Here is a 22971-nt window from a genome sequence, read left to right as displayed (position 1 = left end):
ATTAGAAGAGTGAATAATCATCATTAAAACTTAAAAATATCTTAAGTAAAACACAACCTTTCAGTATATCACTGCTATAGGAACAAGACCTTCAAACCACAACAGGGTAACTATACAGAAGAAGTACTGAAAGGTCTTAAAGTACAGTTGTATAAAAAGTTTGGGCGTTAATGTTGGGGTTCCTGATCATTTTTGTTATTAACTTTTAGCATTAAAACATATTGAGGCGGTTTCAATCTTTAAAACGTTTTTCTTTTAAAAAAATTAATAACTTACCTCTACAAAGGTTACTAACGCTGACATTTAGATTTGAGCTTGTAGCAGTAAATCCATCCCAGCAAGAGCAGCTGTATCCTCCTACTGTGTTGTTGCAGGTGGAGTTTGGACCACATGGTGATGGTGTGAACAGACACTCATCCACATCTGTGAAAGAAATAAAATAGACAGATTTGATTACCACTTTTCAAAATATGAGTCATTCTGGAGATTCATTTTAATATCTAAATTGTTCAGTTTCAGGTATTTTCAGTGAAATTACAATCATCTACAGCTTGTTTATCATTCTGACACATCAAACGTTTGTCCTTTTCTATATTGAAAAAGCACAAAACTAAAATTAAAAGCTCAGCCATACATTTCTCACAACCACTGATACTTCCACTACAGCCTGTTAAAATTATTATGTAATTTTCACACAATATTAAGGGCAGACAGTGTGTTAAAAAATGCAGAAAAATAAAAATCAACAAAAATTATTTATTTATTTATTTATTTTACTGTGGGTGTCTCAATACACTCACAGACAGCCAACTGAACAGAAAACACTGAAAAATAATCAAGAAAGCATTTTTCTCACTAAACCTGAAATGAGTTGAACAGAAGATGAAACTAAAGTTGAATATCTTACCTAAACATGGGTTACTAGCATTGATCTTTAGATTCGAGTTTGTTGGAGTAAATCCAGCCCAGCAAAAGCAGCTGTATCCTCCTACTGTGTTGTTGCAGTTGGAGTTTAATCCACATACAGCTGGTGCAGATTTACATTCGTCCACATCTGTGAGATCATTTTTATCATTAAAATTTAAAATACCTTTAGAAAAATATTAAACCAAAACTCAGTATCTTAACCGTACATCGGTAACTACAGGGCTGTTTTCATCACTTACAGCCCCTGAGCCACAGAGTATGTATTTTAAAAAATGTATTTCACACTATCTGTGAACAAGAGCAGTGAGTTCAGACACTTTATGACATTGTTTCTTTATGAAATATTAATTCTTCTTCTACTACAGTTGAGGCTCTCCGCAAGTAGGATCTTCTATAGGGCCCACAAATATTCAGAAGCGGCCCTGACTGATGCTCAAACTTGGGTTTGCTGAAGTAAATCCAGTCTAGCAAGAGCAGCTGTATCCTCCTATTGTGTCAATGCAGGTGGAGTTTATTCCACATACAAGTAGTTACACATTTATCTATGTCATAACATATTCATATTGACGAGCAACTTCATTCTCAGACCATGTAAAGTTTAAGTAAAATCAGATAAACAAAAGTTATTACTGATTTCTATCAGTTATGGTCAAAATTGTTTAATAAAACCTAAAACAGCTGGGGTATAACATTCAATTCATAGCTCACCTATACAAGGGTTACTAGCATTAATGTTCAGACTTGAGTTTGTGGCAGTAAATCCAGGCCAGCAAGAGCAGCTGTATCCTCCTGCTGTGTTGGTGCAGGTGGAGTTTGGACCACAAACAGATGGTGCAGACAGACATTCGTCCACATCTGTGGGACAGTTTTCAGTCATTTTAGTGTAAGTTTTACATGCACACATTAACACATATAGGAATTTGTCTCTATCATTAGAAATGTCTAAAAATTAAACTGATAATTCAGTGGAGGTGGAGTTTGGAGCACCCAGAGAGATCTCTGAGATGGAATACTACATTTCGGCTGCTGCTTCTAGTTTGTTATAGTTCTTGGCTCATTTTCAGAATCCACCTAAAATATATTTTAAGCTAACTTTGGATCGATCACACACTGTATGTTTCTACACATTAATACATGTCTCGATTAATTGAGGGGACAAGAAATACTGGAGTTTCTATATTTGATATCAGAATATTAAAGTGATATTTAATAACTTTAAATAACTTTAAAGGTTTAGACCACATGGTGATGGTGTGAGCAGACACTCATCCACATCTGTGAAAGCAATAAAGTAAACAGATGTGATCACCAATTTTCAAAATATGATAATTAATTTTAATATGTAAGGTTTTCAGTTTCAGGTATACATTTTCAAAATTAGAAGCTCAACCATACATTTCGCACAACCACTGATACTTCCACTACAGCCCGTTAAAATTACCCAGTAATTTTCAGACAATATTAAGGGCAGAAACTGTGTTGAAAAATAAAAATCAACATTTTTTTATATTCTATATTCTGTATTTAATATCAGAATATTAAAGTGATATTTAATAACTTACCTATACAAGTGTTAGTAATATTGACAGTAAGATTTGAGTGTGTTGCAGTAAATCCAGGCCAACAAGAGCAGCTGTATCCTCCTACTGTGTTGTTGCAGGTGGAGTTTGGACCACATGGTGATGGTGTGAACAGACACTCATCCACATCTGTGAAAGAAATAAAATAGACAGATTTGATTACCACTTTTCAAAATATGAGTCATTCTGGAGATTCATTTTAATATCTAAATTGTTCAGTTTCAGGTCTTTCCAGTGAAATTACATTCATCTACAGCTTGTTTATCACTCTGACACATCAAACGTTTCTCCTTTTTTATATTGAAAAAGCACAAAACTAAAATTAAAAGCTCAACCATACATTTCTCACAACCACTGATACTTCCACTACAGCCTGTTAAAATGATCAAGTAATTTTCACACAATATTAAGGGCAGACAGTGTGTTAAAAATGCAGAAAAATAAAAAATCAACAAAAATGTATTTATTTATTTATTTATTTATTTTACTGTGGGTGTCTCAATACACTCACAGACAGCCAACTGAACAGAAAACACTGAAAAATAATCAAGAAAGCATTTTTCTCACTAAACCTGAAATGAGTTGAACAGAAGATGAAACTAAAGCTGAATATCTTACCTAAACACGGGTTACTAGCATTGATCTTTAGATTCGAGTTTGTTGGAGTAAATCCAGGCCAGCAAAAGCAGCTGTATCCTCCTACTGTGTTGTTGCAGTTGGAGTTTAATCCACATACAGCTGGTGCAGATTTACATTCGTCCACATCTGTGAGATCATTTTTATCATTAAAATTTAAAATACCTTTAGAAAAATATTAAACCAAAACTCAGTATCTTAACCGTACATCGGTAACTACAGGGCTGTTTTCATCACTTACAGCCCCTGAGCCACTGAGTCAGATAAATAAAAGTTATTATTGATTTCTATCAGTTATGGTCAAAATTGTTTAATAAAACCTAAAACAGCTGGAGTATAACAGTCAATTCATAGCTCACCTATACAAGGGTTACTAGCATTGATGTTCAGACTTGAGTTTATAGCAGTAAATCCATTCCAGCAAGAGCAGCTGTATCCTCCTACTGTGTTGATGCAGGTGGAGTTTGGACCACATGGTGATGGTGTGAACAGACACTCATCCACATCTGTGAAAGAAATAAAATAGACAGATTTGATTACCACTTTTCAAAATATGAGTCATTCTGGAGATTCATTTTACAGATGGTGCAAACAGACATTCGTCCACATCTGTGGGATCATTTTAATTCATTTAATATATGTTTAAGCTCATTTTACAAGCACATATTTTCAGGATTTGGTGTGTCCATTATCATCATTAAAGCTTCAAAGGCCTGAAATTATTGAACCTAAAGTTTGATGACTTACCCCTACAAGGGTTACTAATGTTAACCCTTAGACTTGAGCTGGTTGCAGTAAATCCCACCCAGCAAGAACAGCTGTATCCTCCTACTGTGTTAATGCAGGTGGAGTTTGGACCACATACAGATGTGCCAAGTAGACATTCATCCACATCTGTAATGAAAGATTTTCTCTCCTTGTAATTTGAGCATCATTATATTTCTAACATTTACTGAAAGTGGAAACGTCTGTGCAAGTTTCTATGTAAGTACTGACCTCTACAAGTGTTATTAACACTAATCATCAGACTTGAGTTTGTTTCAGTAAATCCCTTCAAGCAAGAGCAGCTGTGTCCTCCTACTGTGTTGGTGCAGGTGGAGTTTGGACCACAAATAGATGGTTCAGGTGCACATTCATCTATATCTGTGAGAGAAATTAAAGAGTTCATCTTGTGCTCTTTCATCAGCAATATTTTATTTTAAAAATGTTACATTTACAATAAAAAAATTATATATCAAAATATGAAACCACAGGTTAATAACAGAATGTACCATATTGATATTTATTGATATTGATATTATATTGATATTTAATCACTTACCTCTACATGGGTTAATAATGCTGATAGTTAAACTTGAGTTGGTTGCAGTAAATCCAGTCCAGCAAGAACAGCTGTATCCTCCTGCTGTGTTGGTGCAGGTGGAGTTTGATCCACAAACAGGTGCAGATAGACATTCGTCCACATCTGTGGGATCATTTTAATTCATTTAATATATGTTTAAGTACATCTTATAAGCACACATTTTCAGGATTAGGTGTGTCCATTATCATCATTAAAGCTTCAAAGGCCTCTGACATTACTGAACCTAAAGTTTGATGACTTACCCCTACAAGGGTTACTAATGTTAACCCTTAGACTTGAGTTTGTAGCAGTAAATCCACTCCAGCAAAAGCAATTGTATCCTCCTACTGTGTTGATGCAGGTGGAGTTTGGACCACATACAGACGGAGTTGACAGACAGTCATCCACGTCTGGAAGATTGATAAACAATTCTTTTTTGTAAAGTTGCTCATTTTCACTATTAGCAGTCTTAAAGCTTTATTAACAACACAAAACCAGCTTACCACTACAAGAGTTATTAACACTGACGCTTAGACTCGAGTTGGTTATGTTAAATCCAGACCAGCAAGAGCAGCTGTATCCTCCTACTGTGTTGATACAGGTGGAGTTTGGACCACAAATAGATGGTGCAGACAGACATTCATCCACATCTGTAATGACACATTCAACTGTAATTCCTGCATCAACATATTTTCATTTTTGGAAAAGTGATTTATCATTAAAACACTCACCGTCAACAAAACACAACACCAACATTTAGACTCTTACCTACACAGGAGTTATTAACACTGACGCTTAGACTTGAGTTTACTGCAGTGAATCCATCCCAGCAAGAGCAACTGTATCCTCCTACTGTGTTGTTGCAGATGGAGTTTGATCCACATACAGATGGTGCAAACAGACATTCATCTATATCTAAAAGATAAATATGATGGTTAGAATTTAAAATGTAATGTGTTGTTATCTCAGCATTAACATAAAGGTGAAAAAGTACAGTTTCAGACCATGTAAACAAAAGGAAAATATTTGCTAATTCACCACAAAGACATTTTTCATAATCTTTTTTTAGAGCTGACTCAAAAAGTCTGTTTTTATATAGCCGTCTGTTTTATCACTGAAACTTAAAGTACCCCTAAATTCATACAGTAAAACATAAAAAAGTCTATGTTGAATAAAAAAATGTTGGGTTTTATGTCGTATTGTTGTGTCCACAAAACTACTGTAAATGGCATAGGAGCATCCCTGATCATTAGCACTCATTAAGAATGTAATCGGTTAGGAAATACTGGATTTAATCATAAGATCTCATCATATCTCAATACACGTTTTTGTTTAGAAGTGGATCTTGATCTTTGAGAGAAGAGTGCTCACAGGACAAAACGTATCAGGTTCTGAACATTTTTATTTAACACAGAGGGCGACAGAAAAAAACACTATTCATTCTGCCCATAGAGAAATAGAGCTTTGACCCGGAGTTCCTAATATGGACATAAGAGCATGGCGCCGACTACAAAATGACGACACGGCTACAGTGGTCTATTGTGAACTCTGGGCTGTGGTAACACAATTGAGACACGTCTATATAATCATAATATGCCATCCAAGACGTCTTAACCATTTAAACTAGCAAAGTTCTGTGGGTGGAGCAGCCAGAGAAGTCGATGACATTTCTTGTGCCTATAATCACATGCAAGTTTGGGTGCACCTGCTCAAATTACATGCTTTGTTGATTTTCTAAGTGAACATAAGTTTTACATTCTCCACAAAAAACACACTTCTGCATATATTGATGCATAATTATTGTTTATTTACTAATAATCATTGTTTAATTTAACATATCGGGGGAAAAAAATGTGGCCAGCACAAAATGTATGGCACGTTTTATGTTGTAATTTTTCCAATATGTTAAAGTCAGCAAATAGAGGATTTGTTGACTTATTTTCACTTAGAAAATTAACAAAACATGTAATTTCACAAAGGGTGTTCAGACTTTTTCATATGACTGTACATTAAAATTCTTGAACTGGCACATTTTCAGAATCAATTTAAGAGTATTTCAAACTAACAGACCACACACTGTTAATCTTTCCTCACATCAATTAATGTCATAATTAATAGATGGTATAAAAACATCAACTGATATTTAATATCTTACCAATGCAAAGGTTACTAACGCTGACATTTAGATTTGCGTTTATAGCTGTGAATCCATCCCGGCAAGAGCAGCTGTATCCTCCTACTGTGTTGGTGCAGGTGGAGTTTGGACTACATGGTGATGGTGTGAACAGACACTCATCCACATCTGTGAAAGAAATAAAGTCAATTAAACAGATGTGATTACCACTTTTCAAAATATGAGTCATTCTGGAGATTCATTTTATTATATAAATAGCATTATTATATAAATTAAAAAGTATTACGTAATTAAACATATTATATGAATAAACGTTCAGCTTCTAGTACAGGAATCATCTACAGCTTGTTTATCATTCTGAGCACATTTAACATTTCTTTTTTTATCTAGAAAAAGTACATTACATAATTGAACAATTATTTAATTAATAAAAAATATTGTCACAAATCATTTTTATATTGACTTTTAATTTGAAGATTATATATTGCCACATTATATCCATATTTATCATTATGGATGTATGTATGTATATATGTATGCATGTATTCATTCAATTATTTTATTTTGTCCAAAAAAGTATAATAAAGTATAAAAAAGTATGAAAAAAGCCATCATTTCTAACTAAATGTCCTAATTTCTAAACGCATACCAATTAACTGAACTTTTATATTTAATAACTAACCTATACAAGGGTTATTAATGCCAACTGCTAGACTTGAGTTTGTTGCAGTGAATCCAGTCCAGCAAGAGCAATTGTATCCTCCTACTGTGTTGGTACAGGTGGCGTTTAATCCACATACAGATGGAGTGGACAGACATTCATCTATATCTGTGAGATAAAAGATTTGTCTCCTTAATTTTTTTCTTCAGCATATTTTTCATAGTAACACAGTAGCTTTATAGTGACATTTTAAACACCTCCAACCAAAATGTTACAGCAAACTTTAATATCTTACCTGTACAATGGTTAACAGCACTGATGCTTAGACTTGAGTTTGTCGCAGTGAATCCATCCCAGCAAGAGCAGCTGTATCCTCCTACTGTGTTGATACAGGTGGAGTTTGGACCACAAACAGATGGTGCAGACAAACATTCATCCACATCTGTAATGACACATTCAACTGTAATTCCTGCATCAACATATTTTCATTTTTGGAAAAGTGATTTATCATTAAAACACTCACCGTCAACAAAACACAACACCAGCATTCAGACTCTTACCTACACAGGAGTTATTAACACTGACGCTTAGACTTGAGTTTACTGCAGTGAATCCATCCCAGCAAGAGCAACTGTATCCTCCTACTGTGTTGTTGCAGATGGAGTTTAATCCACATACAGATGATGCAAACAGACATTCATCTATATCTAAAAGATAAATATGATGGTTAGAATTTCTAATGTAATTTGTTGTTATCTCAGCTTTAACATAAAGGTGCAAAAGTATATTTTCAGACCATGTAAACAAAAGGAAAATTACTCACTATAGACTACATTTGCAGTGTGAGATTGAGCTAATTCACTACAAAGACATTTTTTTCATGACCTTTTTTTGCCAATAAATTTAGGGCTGACTCTAAAAGTCTGTTTTTATATAGCTGTCTGTTTCATCACTGAAATTTAAAGTACTCCTAAATTCATACAATAAAACACAAAAAGTCTATGTTGAATAAAAAACTGTTGGGTTTCCAAGAGACCCCTGTAAATGGCATAGGAGCGTCCCTGAACATCAGCACTCATTAATAATGCAATCAGTTAAGTAATAGTGGATTAATCAGGAGAACTCAACATCTCTCAATACGTGTGTATTTGTTTACACAAGTGGATCTTGACCGCTCCAACATGGTAGATGTGCAGACGTTTGGCCAACAGACAACATGACATCTATGTATTTATATGTGGGATTCGATCCTGGTGGCCTTAATGTGGGACGTGATGACTGAGGAAATCAGAGGACAAGCAACAAGTTCTCTCTCTCTTCCTCAGCTCAGGTGTTTGAACCGTTCAGTGGGCTCAGCCCGGTAGCCTGTTAGCAGTTAGCCATTCATTTGCATAGTTTTCTTGGGTATTTCCTGATTCTGATTTAGCGGTACAACAGATGGAAACAGAAACCATAACAGAGTCCAGACCAGCGCGGAACGGCCAAATATGGCCCTGAGACCCTATGGGCTCGACAGTGGAAAAGCCATTGTGAACTCTGGGCTGTGGCAACACATTTGAGACAGAATGTCTATATAATCATAATGTGCCATCCAAGAGGTGTTAACCATTTAACTGAAACAAAGTTCTGCAAGTGGAGTTTGGAGCAGCCAGAGAAGTAGATGGCATTTCTTCAGTCTCTACTACAGTTGTATGCGAAAGTTTGGGTGCACCTGTTCAAATTATGTTTTGTTGATTTTGTAAGAGAAAATAAGTTTTACATTCTCTATAGAGAACGCACCTCTGTACAGTTTAATGCATGAGTATTGTTTATTTACTATTAATTATACTATTAAAATGGGGCCTGTGCAAAATGTATGGCACATTATATTTTATGTTTTAATTAACGTTTAACGTTTTTTAATACGTTCAAGTAAAGGTTGTGTTGACTTATCTTCACTGAGAAAATTAACAACACGTAATTTCACCAAGGGTGTTCAAACTTTTGCATATGATGAATTCTTGAATTGGCACATTTACAGAATCCATTGAACAGAATTTCAAGCTCACAGATCACACATTGTCTTGATTAATAGATGGTATAAGAAAGCATCCTATTTTTATAATTAATAGCAAAACATTAACCTTACATTAAATATCTTACCAGTGCAAAGGTTACTAACGCTGACGTTTAGATTTGTGTTTATAGCAGTAAATCCATCCCAGCAAGAGCAGCTGTATCCTCCTACTGTGTTGATGCAGGTGGAGTTTGGACCACATGGTGATGGTGTGAACAGACACTCATCCACATCTGTGAAATTAATAAATTAAACAGATGTGATCAACGCTTTTCAACATCATTATCATTCATTCTGGAGATTATTGTTATTATATAAATAATATAATTATATACATCATCATCATCATCATCGTTAACCGCTTAGTCCAGCTGGGGTCACGGTATAATTATATACATTAAAAATGATTTCATAATTAATTATATTATATAAATACCACCCATTTCCAGTCTGCTGGTTGACATTAAAACATTTTCAAATCATTTACCTGCACATGTATTATTTATGCTGACACTCTGATTTGAGTTTGTTGCAGTAAATCCAACCCAGCAAGAGCAGCTGTATCCTCCTGCTGTGTTGGTGCAGGTGGCGTTTAACCCACATACAGATGGAGTTAACAAACATTCATCCACATCTGTGAAATGACACACATATTTTCACAGGATTTGATTTGTCCATTTTTATCCTTAAAGCTTAGAAAGCCTCTTTTTCTTCAGCACATTTTTCATAGTAACACAGTAGCTTTATAGTGACATTTTAAACAGCTTTAACCAAAATGTTACAGCAAACTTTATCTTACCTGTACAATGGTTAACAGCACTGATGCTTAGACTTGAGTTTGTCGCAGTGAATCCATCCCAGCATGAACAGCTGTATCCTCCTACTGTGTTCGTGCAGGTGGCGTTTAATCCACATACAGATGGTGCAGACAGACATTCATCTACATCTGTGAAATGACACACATATTGTCACAGGATTTGATTTGTCCATTTTTATCCTTAAAGCTTAGAAAGCCTCACAGATTCATTCATTTCACAACTTACCACTACAAGGGTTTATAACGCTAATCGTTAGACTTGAATTTGTAGCAGTAAATCCAGGCCAGCAAGAGCAGCTGTATCCTCCTACTGTGTTCACGCAGGTAGAGTTTGGACCACATACAGATGTTTCAGACAAACATTCATTCACATCTGTGTGATAAAAAAGGTAATTTTGTGCATTAAGACCCTTTCAGTATTATTACAGTACAGATACAGTGCAATATTCATTCTTGCAAGCCATTTCTGTTTTTTAGCTCTTGGCATAGAATACAAACATAAATGCCATCATTCAGAATATCCTAAAATATATGGTTTTATGAATAAAAGTGCCATATAATTAATGAATTATATTAGCACCGTACTTTGGGTCCAGTGCCCTACTTGCTTTGACCTACTTGCTTTGCATAGCATATCTCTTCTGTACCATACCGGAACAAATGTCTGTTTTTGGGTAATATGTGCCATGTTTGCACCCTCAAGTGATTCTTTTTAAGCCCATTGTTCTTGGCAGATTTCCAGCAGGTTCTTCAGGTTGGTTGGTTGAAGTTTGTGGACTACAATGTTTACATACCGTAAGTGGTTATTACAATAGTGACTACTATATGAGAATCAGACAGTTGAAGTGTCTGCATGTGATATAATTAGCCCTTGTGTGGTGTTCAGGTCTGTGGGACGCATTTTCAATGTTTACCAAAAGAAAAAATGATGTGATTTATTATTATTTGAACCTCAGATTTCTTGGCCTTTGCTCATTTTCTGTGAAGAACATATAAAATAACCCATTTTCAGTGTCTTCACTCTGTTCACCCCCCACACATTTATATTACACATGTGGTGTTGGGTGAACCTGCGGGGAGAAAAAGTGTGGAGGTGCTGTGTCCTTCACTCTGTTCTCCTCCTACATGGCCTGCTGTTAGTGTGTGTGTGTGTGTGTATGTGTTTGTATGTGTGTATATGTGTGTGTGTGTGTGTGCGTGTTTATGAGGGTTGACAACATGGACAGGCTGCTGACTGGCTACAGCTGCTAAAGGAGAACCCCACGCTGGACACTTGTGATATTTTAAACATCTGGTATTTTTACATAAATTGTTCTGGCTGTATTGATTTAAAAACAGTGGTGGGTCCACCAGACCATTGAGTAACAAACACATCAACATCACACAAGTGTTAATCAAATTAATAGAAGGTCTAAGAAAAAGAATGAAACACCAGCCTCAAATTCATTTCCATCAAAGAGAGGAGAATTTAGGCAGAATAAATGCTTCATCCTCAAGAGCTCATATAAGTCAACACCAACAAACAGGACAAACTGAATGTGCGCAAGGATATAAATAACATAATGGCTGTATGTTATATCAGGAGGGGGTTAACTTGATTGGATATTGGATTGATAATGAATTCATTGTAATCCACTTTTTACTATTCAGCCACTCTACCCCAGGTTACCACCTGCAACATGGACCTCACATTACATGGACCTAACGTCCTCACATTCCAAACTCAACCCTTCCTTTGTTGCCCAAAGTAAAGTGTGTAATTAATGCATGTAATTACTGAAGCACACTTTGTGCTGCCATGAACATACCAATATGCTATAGTGCTGCACTTTAACTTAATAGCCTAATAGTGTAATTGTGTAATTGTACGATGACAGACTTGCAGAAGGAGTGTCTAAAATAATAATTTAGGCAACATTTGTTATGAAATTTCACAAAGCTGTCATCCTCAAGACAGACAAAATAAGATTTTTAATTTCTCACCTCTCTGGCACAGCTCCTCTGCAGGGAGAGCTCTGATACAGCCACATGTGCCATCCATGCTGTCATCACACGCCCCATATGTTCTGCAGGTATTATAGGACCAAGCATACTGCTCCTCACATCTGCACACATACTCGGTCCCGTTTAATGAGCACACTGTAACACAGAGTAGACTAAATAAATAAACCAGCTAATGAACAAAAATAAACGATAAACACAAAAATATATTTTTTTTACTTTATTCTACCATAAAAATTAGATTATGTCATGCAAAACCATTTAAGGTACTAAGTGTGTACATAAACAGGCTGGTTACCAGTGGTGATGTCCATCTCTGTGATGTTCACACTGCTGTCCAGTGTAACAGGGACACTGAAGTTCATGAGCAGCTTCTTTAAGTCAAGAACCATCAGGTTGTCAGATATGCTAATGTCAAGATCAGTGATGTACTCAGAAGGTGGCCTTTCTGCAAAGAACATGGGGGGTTTTAGTTGAATTTAGTGCACTAAAATCTGCTCAAATATTTACACTACATACTGTTTTTATTATTGAGAGCTGAAATGTCTTAAGAAACGTATTTAATCGAGATTTAACATCTTATCTATATGCATTTCTAAAGTTAAGAGGAAAACTAGACCATTTTAATGTCTGCTGGCTGACATTAAACATTTTTTAATAATTTACCTGTACATGGATTATTTATGCTGACAGTCTGATTCGAGTTGGTTGCAGTAAATCCAGTCCTGCAAGAGCAACTGTATCCTCCTATTGTGTTGATGCAGATGGCGTTTGCACCACATAGTGATGGTGAAGACAGACATTCATCCACATCTGAGAGATAAAAGGTCATTTTTTTGTATGAAGGCCTTTTCTGTATAACTACAGTAAATTTATTATACATAAATGTTAACAAGATTATAATCAAATTATAAAAACAACACTGAATAAGTCGACTATGTAAGGCTTGCTAACTCAGATTGAGTTTGTAATAGTTCCAGAAAAAGCCATTTATTGGCTCTTTTTACTTTAATGCATGTGGTGCTCATACAGCCATCATATTATTATGGCTCAGTTATACATTCAACTGTACCTACTTAATAAACAGAAGAGCTCAGTGTTTGCATCAGAGCATTTTCAACATCTTGGTGTGACGGTTTCTCCGTTCATGCTCTGTCCTTGAACGGAGATATATATACATATATATATATATATATATATAGCTGCTGTTGGAACACAACCTTGTATCTACAAAATGAGAACTTTACAGGAGAAGGAAAAAACCTACTCTACTTTTAATGTGAGTCAATGGAACCAGGCGTTTTTCCAAGCAATTTTGGGTCGTTTCTTTTGGTCCATTCATCATGAAATAGCAAACAACGTAAAGGGCAACAGGCATTTTTAGATTATATCCAAAACTGAAAAACAACAAAAATGGAGATGCGAGGTTTTGTTCCAACAACAGCGATATATGTGCTCTTGTGCCTGTGCCTTATTTTTGTGCTTGTGTTATAATCACGACTTCAGGGTTCTATATTTGCTAAAGACATTATTCAGTCTAGACCCATCATGAACATTTAATATGTTGTCCTAAAAATAAGCATCTTCTCATAAAGTCTTAGGTTCTCATGAATATTGCCATGTGCCACCTCATCTACATTGACCTCATGTTACAAGCCCAACTCTTCCTCCTTTGTGCAAAGTGTGAGGTGTGTAATTACCAAAGTTTGTGTGCCATGAACACACCAATATGCTATAGTGCTCCGCTTAAGACATCATCACAGTCTTTTTTAATAAAGTCTTTTTTAATAAAGTCTGATTTAATAAAGCTAATAGTAAATACTGACTGTGTGCTGTTTAACGCCTGTTAAAAGCTCATCTTTTTTTTGGTGCTAACATGGCTGCCAGTGCAGTTACTGAGCTTGAAGAAAGAGAGCTTGTCACACGTATTTATTTGTTGTCAACTTTGATGGGAAAAAAAATAAAACATTTCGTGACACGGCCATGTAACACTATTCTTAATGTCATAAAGGCAATAAAAACCTAACCAACTGGTTTTAGTGAAACGGTGTTTAAACTGGTATTTCCTAAAACTGTGAGTATATTTTACACTCACCGAGTGTCATAAATGCAGTTTTTGTCTAAATAATAATTAGACAGTTTTCTTTCCTAAACTGTTGTGAAACAGTTATGGTTATGGTTTGATGTGCAGACTTAACAGGAAACACTCATCATGAGTTCAGATCATAAAGTTCTCAGCTGAGCAGTAAACGCTCAGCTTAGCCAAACAAACAAACCATCTTTCTCTAATTTCTACATAATTCAATCTTTAAGATGTAACTAAAGTCGGAGTGATTTATACACTGCAAATATAGCCATTTTATTTATCACTAAAGTATTATAAAATTTTAAATTGAGAAGTTTTCATTGGGGACTACTTTGCCTCACAACACTTCGCATGTTTCTCTCCATCAAGAATAGATTTAATAATGAACAATATTTCAGGTATCAGGCAGCATATCAGAACAATTTCATGAAATAACTTTCTGTGAGGGAGTTTTTAGAGATGTCTGGTTTCTCTCACCACCACTGGGAACAATTATGAGTCGAAACTTTTCTCCAGAGTGAAGCATCTCACCACAAACCACTCTAAATGACTTTGTTTACATCTTAAACATTGACTCATTGTGACAGAACGAACAAACTAGTTTCCCTAGTTAAATCTATTTCCTTTCATGTTTGGGACACCTTTCACTAAATAAACACCCTTGCACTGAATGTGCTGTTGTGGTTTGCCGTCGTTTTGTCTTACAACTCACAACCTTGTCAGAGCACATCTACCCTCACCTGCAAGTGAGGTGTGACACTCATGGAGACACTGTAAACATTTCACCTTAATGTAATAGTGTATTAGCAGAACTGTGTATTTGTAGGACAGACTTAGACAAAGAGCGTCTGAAAGACTGTTTTAGGCAACAGTTGTTATGAAATCTCAAAAATCTGTCATTCCCAAGGCAAACAAAATAATATTTTTGATTCTTACCTCTCTGGCACAGCTCCTCTGCAGGGAGAGCTCTGATACAGCCACATGTGCCATCCATGCTGTCATCACATGCCCCATATGTTCTGCAGGTATTATAGGACCAAGCATACTGCTCCTCACATCTGCACACATACTCTGTCCCGTTTGTTGAGCACACTGTAACACAGAGTAGACTAAATAAATAAACCAGCTAATGAACAAAAACAAATGCTTTTTTATTCTACCGTAAAGACGGTAGATCAGATATCACATCATGCAAAACCATTTAAGGTACTAAGTGTGTACATAAACAGGCTGGTTACCAGTGGTGATGTCCATCTCTGTGATATTCACACTGCTGTCCAGTGTAAAAGGGACACTGAAGTTCATGAGCAGCTTCTTTAAGTCAGGAATCATCAGGTTGTCAGATACGCTAATGTCAAGATCAATGATGTACTCAGAAGGTGGCCCTTCTGGAGAGAACACAGAGGGTTTTAGTTGAATTTAGTGCACTAACATATTAATGCTATATGCTTCAATTTAGAACGTGTTTTTCTTCTATACAGTGATGATTTACGAGTGAAATGCAGTGTGTGTGTGTATATATACACCGATCAGGCATAACATTATGACCACCTCCTTGTTTCTACGCTCATTGTCCATTTTATCAGCTCCACTTACTATATAGGTGCACTTTGTAGTTCTACAGTTACAGACTGTAGTCCATCTGTTTCTCTGCATACTTTGTTAGCCCCCTTTTACCCTGTTCTTCAGTGGTCAGGACCCCCATGGACCCTCACAGAGCAGGTACTATTTGGGTGGTGGATCATTCTCAGCACTGCAGTAACACTGATGTGGTGGTGGTGTGTTAGTGTGTGTTGTGCTGGTACGAGTGGATCAGACACAGCAGTGCTGCTGGAGTTTTTAAACACTGTGTCCACTCACTGTCCACTCTATTAGACACTCCTACCTTGTCAGTCCACCTTGTAGATGTAAAGTCAGAGACGACAGCTCATCTGCTGCTGCACAGTTTGTGTTGGTCATCCTCTAGTCCTTCCTCAGTGGTCACAGGACGCTGTTGGCTGGATATCTTTGGTTGGTGGACTATTCTCAGTCCAGCAGTGACACTGAGGTGTTTAAAAACTCCAGCAGCACTGCTGTGTCTGATCCACTCAGACCAGCACAACACACACTAACACACCACCACCACATCAGTGTTACTGCAGTGCTGAGAATGATCCACCACCCAAATAGTACCTGCTCTGTGAGGGTCCATGGGGGTCCTGACCACTGAAGAACAGGGTAAAAGGGGGCTAACAAAGTATGCAGAGAAACAGATGGACTACAGTCTGTAACTGTAGAACTACAAAGTGCACCTATATAGTAAGTGGAGCTGATAAAATGGACAATGAGCGTAGAAACAAGGAGGTGGTCATAATGTTATGCCTGATCGGTGTATACTCAGTGCCCTCAAATATTGGCGCCCCTGATAAACATGAGCTAAACAATCTACATTGCTGAACCTTTTGATCTTTCATTCAATACATTAACAAAACTAACAAAATCTAACCTTTCTTGAAGTACAATCTTATCATCTTAACAGAAAATAATTTTGTCCTCAAATCTGTGTGTGCCACAATTGTTAGCACCCCTTCATTTAATTTGTGCAGCCCCCCTTTGAACAGGGATGCTTAATGAGACTGGAGAACACATGGCAAAGGATCTGAGACTGTTCCTCTACACAGAACCTCTCAAGATCCTTCAGATTCTGTGGTCCACACTGGACTCTCCTCTTCAGCTCATCCCACATGTTTCCTGTGGGGTTTAGATCAGAGGTCTGGGCTGGCCATGGCAAAACCTTAATTCTGTTGTCAGTCAACAATTTTTATGTTGATTTTGAGGTGAGCTTTGGCTCATTGTCCTGCTGGAAGCTTTCTGGCTGAGGCAATCAGGTTCCGATATCATTTCTGCTGCTACTTGATGGAGTTTGTGATACCATGTATCTGAAAAAAACTGTCCAGGATCTTTGGAAGAAAAACAGCCCCACAGTATCACAGATCCACCACCATACTTTACAGTGGGGATGAGGTACTTTTCTGCATGGCTATCCCTATGTCCATGTCAAGCTCCCTCTATTTTAGTCTCATCTGAAAGTTCCAGTAGATTCTGGCAAATTGTAGGTGCTTGGGTTTGTTGGTCCTTAACAGCAAGGTTAGATTTTTGCTAATATTTTAAATGAAATGAATGAAACCTAAGGTAGGGGTGCGGGAAAAAATCGATTCTTAGATGCATCGCGATGCAGACATGAACGATTCTGAATCGATTCACAAATGTCAAAAATCGATTTTCTAAATTTTAATTTATAACGTAATGTTGACGGAACGCAAAAGGCGGAGCTTGGAAGTGCGGAAGTGCAGCGCCCGGACAGTCTGTGGCGGCACACAACAAAAACACTACTGGATGAGCGAGAAATCCGACCAGCTCCCTCTGCATTAAAGCCAGGTTAGATCAGGAGTCACAACACACATGATAAGAAAAGCCATTTTGTCCTTTCCACCAAAATCAAACCACCTTGGGAGCCGCAACATTTAATGTCCAGTATGTCTCAGTATGTGCCGATGTCCTAGTAAGGCTAAACAATATAAACGAAAACGCAGATTTACTCCGCTCTGCTTTAAGCTTTAGCTATAGCCGCTTTCCTCCCATCTCCGCCAGAAAACTTTTCCTCAGAAGTTGATCAGTTAAATGCCTCTCAGCGTTCGACTGTTTTCCGAGGCTGAAGTCGCTTCTTATTCTCCAGCTTCTTGTTCGAATTTATCCGTTCCACCTTAAATTCTAACTGAGGCGCCGAATGTAAATGCGGCACCATTTAAGGTGGAACGGGAGAATTTAAAAGAGAAGCTGATTTCATCTTCGCAACTTTTTACTGTTTGTCAGTCTCTCGTTGCAGATTTAACGTACCAGGAAACAAACTGCGCTGCTTATAAATGCGAATAACGCATCGCTGCTAGGTGACCTGCAGTCTGCGGAGTCGTTGCGAAACACGGCTTTCGCGCTATGTTGCACACGATCCGTCTCAAAGATATTTTACTGATACAGCGACCCCCCCGTCTCTACAACGAGACCAAAACCGAAGGCATAAAATCACTAAAGAAAACGGGTAGAATAGCTGTAACATGTGCTGCGTGGAGACTCATCACCACTGGATCTTATTTCACCGTAACTGCGCATTTTATCGCAGATGAGTGGCAGCAGCGTCTCATGTGCTCCAAACAAGAGCACTGAATAAGAGCCTTCCAGTTCACTTACCACATCACTTCCATTTGATTTATTAAAAAAGATATTGGAAGTAAATTCATTATGGATCATTACTAATACTTTGCTTTAAAAGTACCAGGTCACTTTAAATAACAATAACACTGAGTCACTTAGTCACTTTAAAATGTATATTGTCTCTACATTCTGTGTATATTCTGTGTATATTTAATATATTTCAGTTGTTTTTTCTTGTATTTTTATTTTTACTTATTTACTTTCTGTAGAGTGATTAGCTGAGCCTCACCACAAGCATTTCAATGCATAAATGTCCTGACATGTTGTGCAAATGACAAATAAACTTGAAACTTGAACTCGAAACTTGAGCTCACACAGTGAGAAAATATAAATGCTATATAGAAAAAAAAGATACATCGAGATGCATCGATAATCGTTTCATAATCGCATCGCAGCCCTCTGAATCGTAATCGAAATGAATCATGAGGTGCCTAGAGATTCCCACCCCAACCTAAGGTATATACCAGGGGTGCACAACTCCGGTCCCGGAGGGCCGGTGTCCAGCACAGTTTGGTGATTTACCTGCTCCAACACACCTGATTACACTTATCTGTTACATTAATGTCACTCTAAATAGATTATTATAGAGTATATTTGTTTTCTGAAAGCAGATTTGTATTTAACACCAAACCAGCAGGCAAACATATAAAAAAATCAATCAAATTTCTTCTGTCAAATAAAATATTATAACTGTATAGTTCACTCTTCCTGTATCTTAACCTCTTAATCATATACTGAGTCAGAACTACCTGTTGGTGGTGCAGTTGGTGTTGGACATGTAGCATCTAGAGTCAGAAAGAGGAGAAAGATTCAGGAAAGTTTATTAATTCTAATAATTATAATGAATAAAAAATAATGAAAGTTTGGTAATTCATTTTTTGTGTGATAGTGCATTACTTGGCCACTCTGTCTACATTGGTCCATGCTATTTATGGAAAAAATGCAGCTTTGTGCATACTTATCAGCTCCGTCATGGGTTGGCAGAACTGTCCATCATTTGGAAGAGCATTGATGCATCCACACGTGGCATTGATGATGTCATCACAGTGTCCATATGCTGTGCACGTGTCACACGGCCAGAAATACTGATCCTTACACTTGCACTGGTATCCAGTATCATTGGAATGGCACACTGTGAAATCATGAAAACACATTCAAATAAATTAGAGGTCACTGTCAGTTTCTTTTAATGTTTAAGATTCTAAAACAAATGCTTTTCTGCTTGACTTTGACTTGAATTCTGGTGTTAAGGATCTAATAACCATTTGAGATACATCTATGATCAAAGGCCAAAAATCCAGCTTTGCATTAATTTACACGTTACAGTATTGTTCAGTAAGTTTTCCCTCTTTGTTGTGTGTAATTATTGAACTGACTGAGGCAAATCACCAATGACGTGCTGTGCACACAAGCCAGGAATTCACAGCTTATTGCCATTAAAGACATTAGAAATGGCCACTTTCCCAAAATATAGACCTTACCTCATAATTGCTCATAATTTTAGATAAACAAATGAATTAATCTGTTAATGAAATGACAAATCTAACAAGAAAGAGGATGCAGCTGTGTGGCACAGGCATTTCCAATGAATGATGACTAAAAAACCGCTCTACTATAGACCTAATTTAGGCTAAACATATTAGGTAGCTGACCAGGTTATGCTATTTTTGTGCCATAATTGTGTCCATTTTCTTTCCACTGCTTTATCTCTGGTTTATGTGTAAATTAAAAAGACTGAGCTCACCTGTTGATATTTCTACAGCAGAGATTGTGGTGACGTTGTCTATTTGAAGACTGAATAGATCCAAGGATGATTTGAGTAGCTGTATCAAAATCACCTCAGAAACATTCACCTCCACCACCACAATGTATTCCAGTGCAGCAGTGCTGGCTGGATAAACAGTGAGACTGTGATTATTCTTCATATTTCAGCCACTTTCGTTTATATTGATATTTTTATTACAGTACAGTAAAAAACAACATTGGTTATGTGTCAGTTGATAACACTTTACATGAAACTTGCTACTTAACACTTACATAACCATGCAATAACGTGAGCAAAAGTCATATGCTGTGATGAGTTGTCAGGACAGATTTTGTTTAGTAATAAAACAATGTCATGTTACTATTATCAGTAATTATCATATATTTATTTGACGTCATGATGGTTTATGTCACATGATCATTTCTGTTAAATGTACTCTAGTTTAGTCATCATGACATGAAAAATTGTGGCATCTGTCTTAACAGTTACCAATGATGGTAACATGACACTGTCATATTACTGAATGAAAACCTTACGTACACTTTTCAGAAAAAGAAAGTAATCTGAAACTAAAGTCTTCAAGTATTTAATAAGTTAAAGTGTTTTGAACAGAAAAACAAAGTTCTTACTGTCTCGTTTGTTCCTTAAGTGGTTCAGCTGTCCATCTTCGTCTTCGTACTTCACCTGGAGATTAAACATTTGGACAGCTTATTATAGTAAAGTAGTTAATTTTAATATAGGCCATTTTTTCATTTCGTTTATTCACTGCACGAAGTAACAGAACATTTAGCACCAGAAATCTATAACTGTGTTTTTGTTTTTGTTTTGTTTTGTCCAGTATCAAAGGTTTCACGTCTTTTATCCGGTTTTATGGTTTTGGTGTCTGCTCAAGATTGGTGCCAACAGTGGCGAGTGGCAGAATTTCAAGCTTGTCCCATGAAAGCTGGAGGCCAGGCAAGTGCACTGGTCACCTTCGATAGCTCAGTTGGTAGAGTGGAGGACTGTAGATGTTATAAATGGCCATCCTTAGGTTGCTGGTTCAAATCTGGCTCAAAGGACATCTCATTTTAGCAAGTTACCAAAGAGGTGTGAGGGAAATTCTGACAGCTGATTTATGTTTTTTGTCAGCAAGAAACAGAGGACTTCCCTGACCGGGAATCGAACCCGGGCCGCAGTGGTGAGAGCACTGAATCCAAGCCACTAGACCACCAGGGACCAAAATGAGAAAAATTTTTAGACAAAAAACTTTTTCAAGGTCACGAATGCAGCTGCAATGATCATGTCTCCTTGTTGGAGGGCCTGGCGTCCAAAGCAATTCCAAAAGTTTAATGCAGGCGCAAGGGGTCATGTGTCTGAAGGTTTTTTTATTCAAAACAAGCAGAAATGCAATGGTACCCGAGGGCCTCTGTCAGCTGAAGCCAATGACAGTTTCTTTATGCAAATTTTTTACACTACCAGGTGAAGATAAGCATTCTTACATCACCACTGGGTGCACCAGAATGCAAATAAGAATGGTATGAGGCTCTTTCAGCATTTACAGCAGCCTCCTCAGAATGTATTAAATTAGTGTATATTAACAAAAAACAATGCAGTTCATAAGATAACACATCAGATATTATTTTTGGTACCATTTTCAGTTTAGTCCAGGTCAAACAGAATTTACTAAACACCTCTTTCTGGTTTTATTGGTATTTCACATACTGTCCTAACTTTCTTGGAATTAGGTTTGTAGTATATCAGGCCAGATGAAGTAATGTCTATTGCCATTCCAGCCATATACAGGTATACAGCTGGAAGAAATAGTTTTCTCCTTGGCTTTGGGGCAATAAACAGAGTGAGGGTGTGTAACACAGAAAGTCTTTCACAAGTAGCAGCATAATAGTAAAACAGTAGGCGTCTAAGCAGCTTACTGGACTTTCCTAGAGTCTAAAGAGGGCCATAAAATAACTGACAATAGACTATGTTCAAAACAAGTATACTGAACATGTCGAATAACATAATGAAATAATTTACTGAGTAACAGGTGTTAATATTTGAGGGGACGGGGTAATAAAGGGCAGCTTGTTGTTGATTCTGACTGCACCCTGTGAGGATGGGTTGGGGGATCCCGTTTACACTTAAACATGTTTAAGATCCGTCTCTGCCCAGCTGGCATTTCATGCGGTCAAGTGAAACCCGAATGTGATCCAATCACCGAAAATGCATGTTAATGCAAGGTGTGAACAGGCCCTAAAACTTAATGGGAGACACATGTGAGAAAACTGGAGACTTCAGCAAAAGTCTTGTTTAGTCTTTCTATCTGACCTCATTGTTGTCTATAAGAAATTACATATATGTTAAGATCTCTTTCTTCTTTCCTATGACACCACCCTTCATTTATTTAATCTCCAGTCAAAATGGCCATTAGGTACACTGTATTCATTTTTCATGAGATGTTTATGAGGAAATTAAACATAAGATAATCTTTCTTGCAGAACAGGAAAACTGAGGGAGAATAAGTGAAAAGACAGGATTTTCCAAAACTAGCAGCTGTGCAAAACCTGGTAGACCACATAAGCTGTCACCATCAGACAAACAGTATCTAAAGCTTCCATCTTTGAGAGAGAGGAGAAAATCAAGCTGCTTCAGATCTGAAAACATCCACAGGTGTTTCTGTCCATCCTTCCACTGTGAGAAGACGACTCAGCGCTGTGGGTCTGAAAGGATGTGTAGCTGTTA

The 22971-nt window shown here is 37.0% G+C and overlaps 1 protein-coding gene and 2 non-coding genes across 3 annotated transcripts in view; 1 reads left to right on the top strand and 2 right to left on the bottom strand.

The window, feature by feature from the left end:
* The window catches only part of adgrf6 (adhesion G protein-coupled receptor F6), a 228232-nt gene that overhangs the window by 39029 nt on the left and 166232 nt on the right, over positions 1 to 22971 (bottom strand). The window contains exons 103-120 of the mRNA XM_036582596.1: positions 9824 to 9970; positions 9423 to 9569; positions 7841 to 7987; positions 7576 to 7722; positions 7302 to 7448; positions 6641 to 6787; positions 5254 to 5400; positions 4989 to 5135; positions 4749 to 4895; positions 4465 to 4608; positions 4140 to 4286; positions 3891 to 4037; positions 3503 to 3649; positions 3126 to 3272; positions 2490 to 2636; positions 1636 to 1782; positions 908 to 1054; positions 277 to 423 (exon numbers count right to left, since the gene is read on the bottom strand). Of these exons, the coding sequence (XP_036438489.1) occupies positions 277 to 423; positions 908 to 1054; positions 1636 to 1782; positions 2490 to 2636; positions 3126 to 3272; positions 3503 to 3649; positions 3891 to 4037; positions 4140 to 4286; positions 4465 to 4608; positions 4749 to 4895; positions 4989 to 5135; positions 5254 to 5400; positions 6641 to 6787; positions 7302 to 7448; positions 7576 to 7722; positions 7841 to 7987; positions 9423 to 9569; positions 9824 to 9970 (2643 nt within the window). The remainder of the gene's footprint in view (positions 1 to 276; positions 424 to 907; positions 1055 to 1635; positions 1783 to 2489; positions 2637 to 3125; positions 3273 to 3502; positions 3650 to 3890; positions 4038 to 4139; positions 4287 to 4464; positions 4609 to 4748; positions 4896 to 4988; positions 5136 to 5253; positions 5401 to 6640; positions 6788 to 7301; positions 7449 to 7575; positions 7723 to 7840; positions 7988 to 9422; positions 9570 to 9823; positions 9971 to 22971) is intronic.
* On the top strand, positions 21224 to 21311 carry trnay-gua. Its single transcript is given in 2 exon segments — positions 21224 to 21260; positions 21276 to 21311. It is a non-coding gene; the product is annotated as a tRNA-Tyr (tRNA).
* On the bottom strand, positions 21397 to 21468 carry trnae-cuc. Its single transcript has one exon. It is a non-coding gene; the product is annotated as a tRNA-Glu (tRNA).

Source organism: Colossoma macropomum, unplaced genomic scaffold (assembly GCF_904425465.1).
Source record: "Colossoma macropomum unplaced genomic scaffold, Colossoma_macropomum, whole genome shotgun sequence".
Classification (NCBI taxonomy): Eukaryota; Metazoa; Chordata; class Actinopteri; order Characiformes; family Serrasalmidae; genus Colossoma; species Colossoma macropomum.
This window is presented reverse-complemented; position numbering and strand designations above follow the sequence as displayed.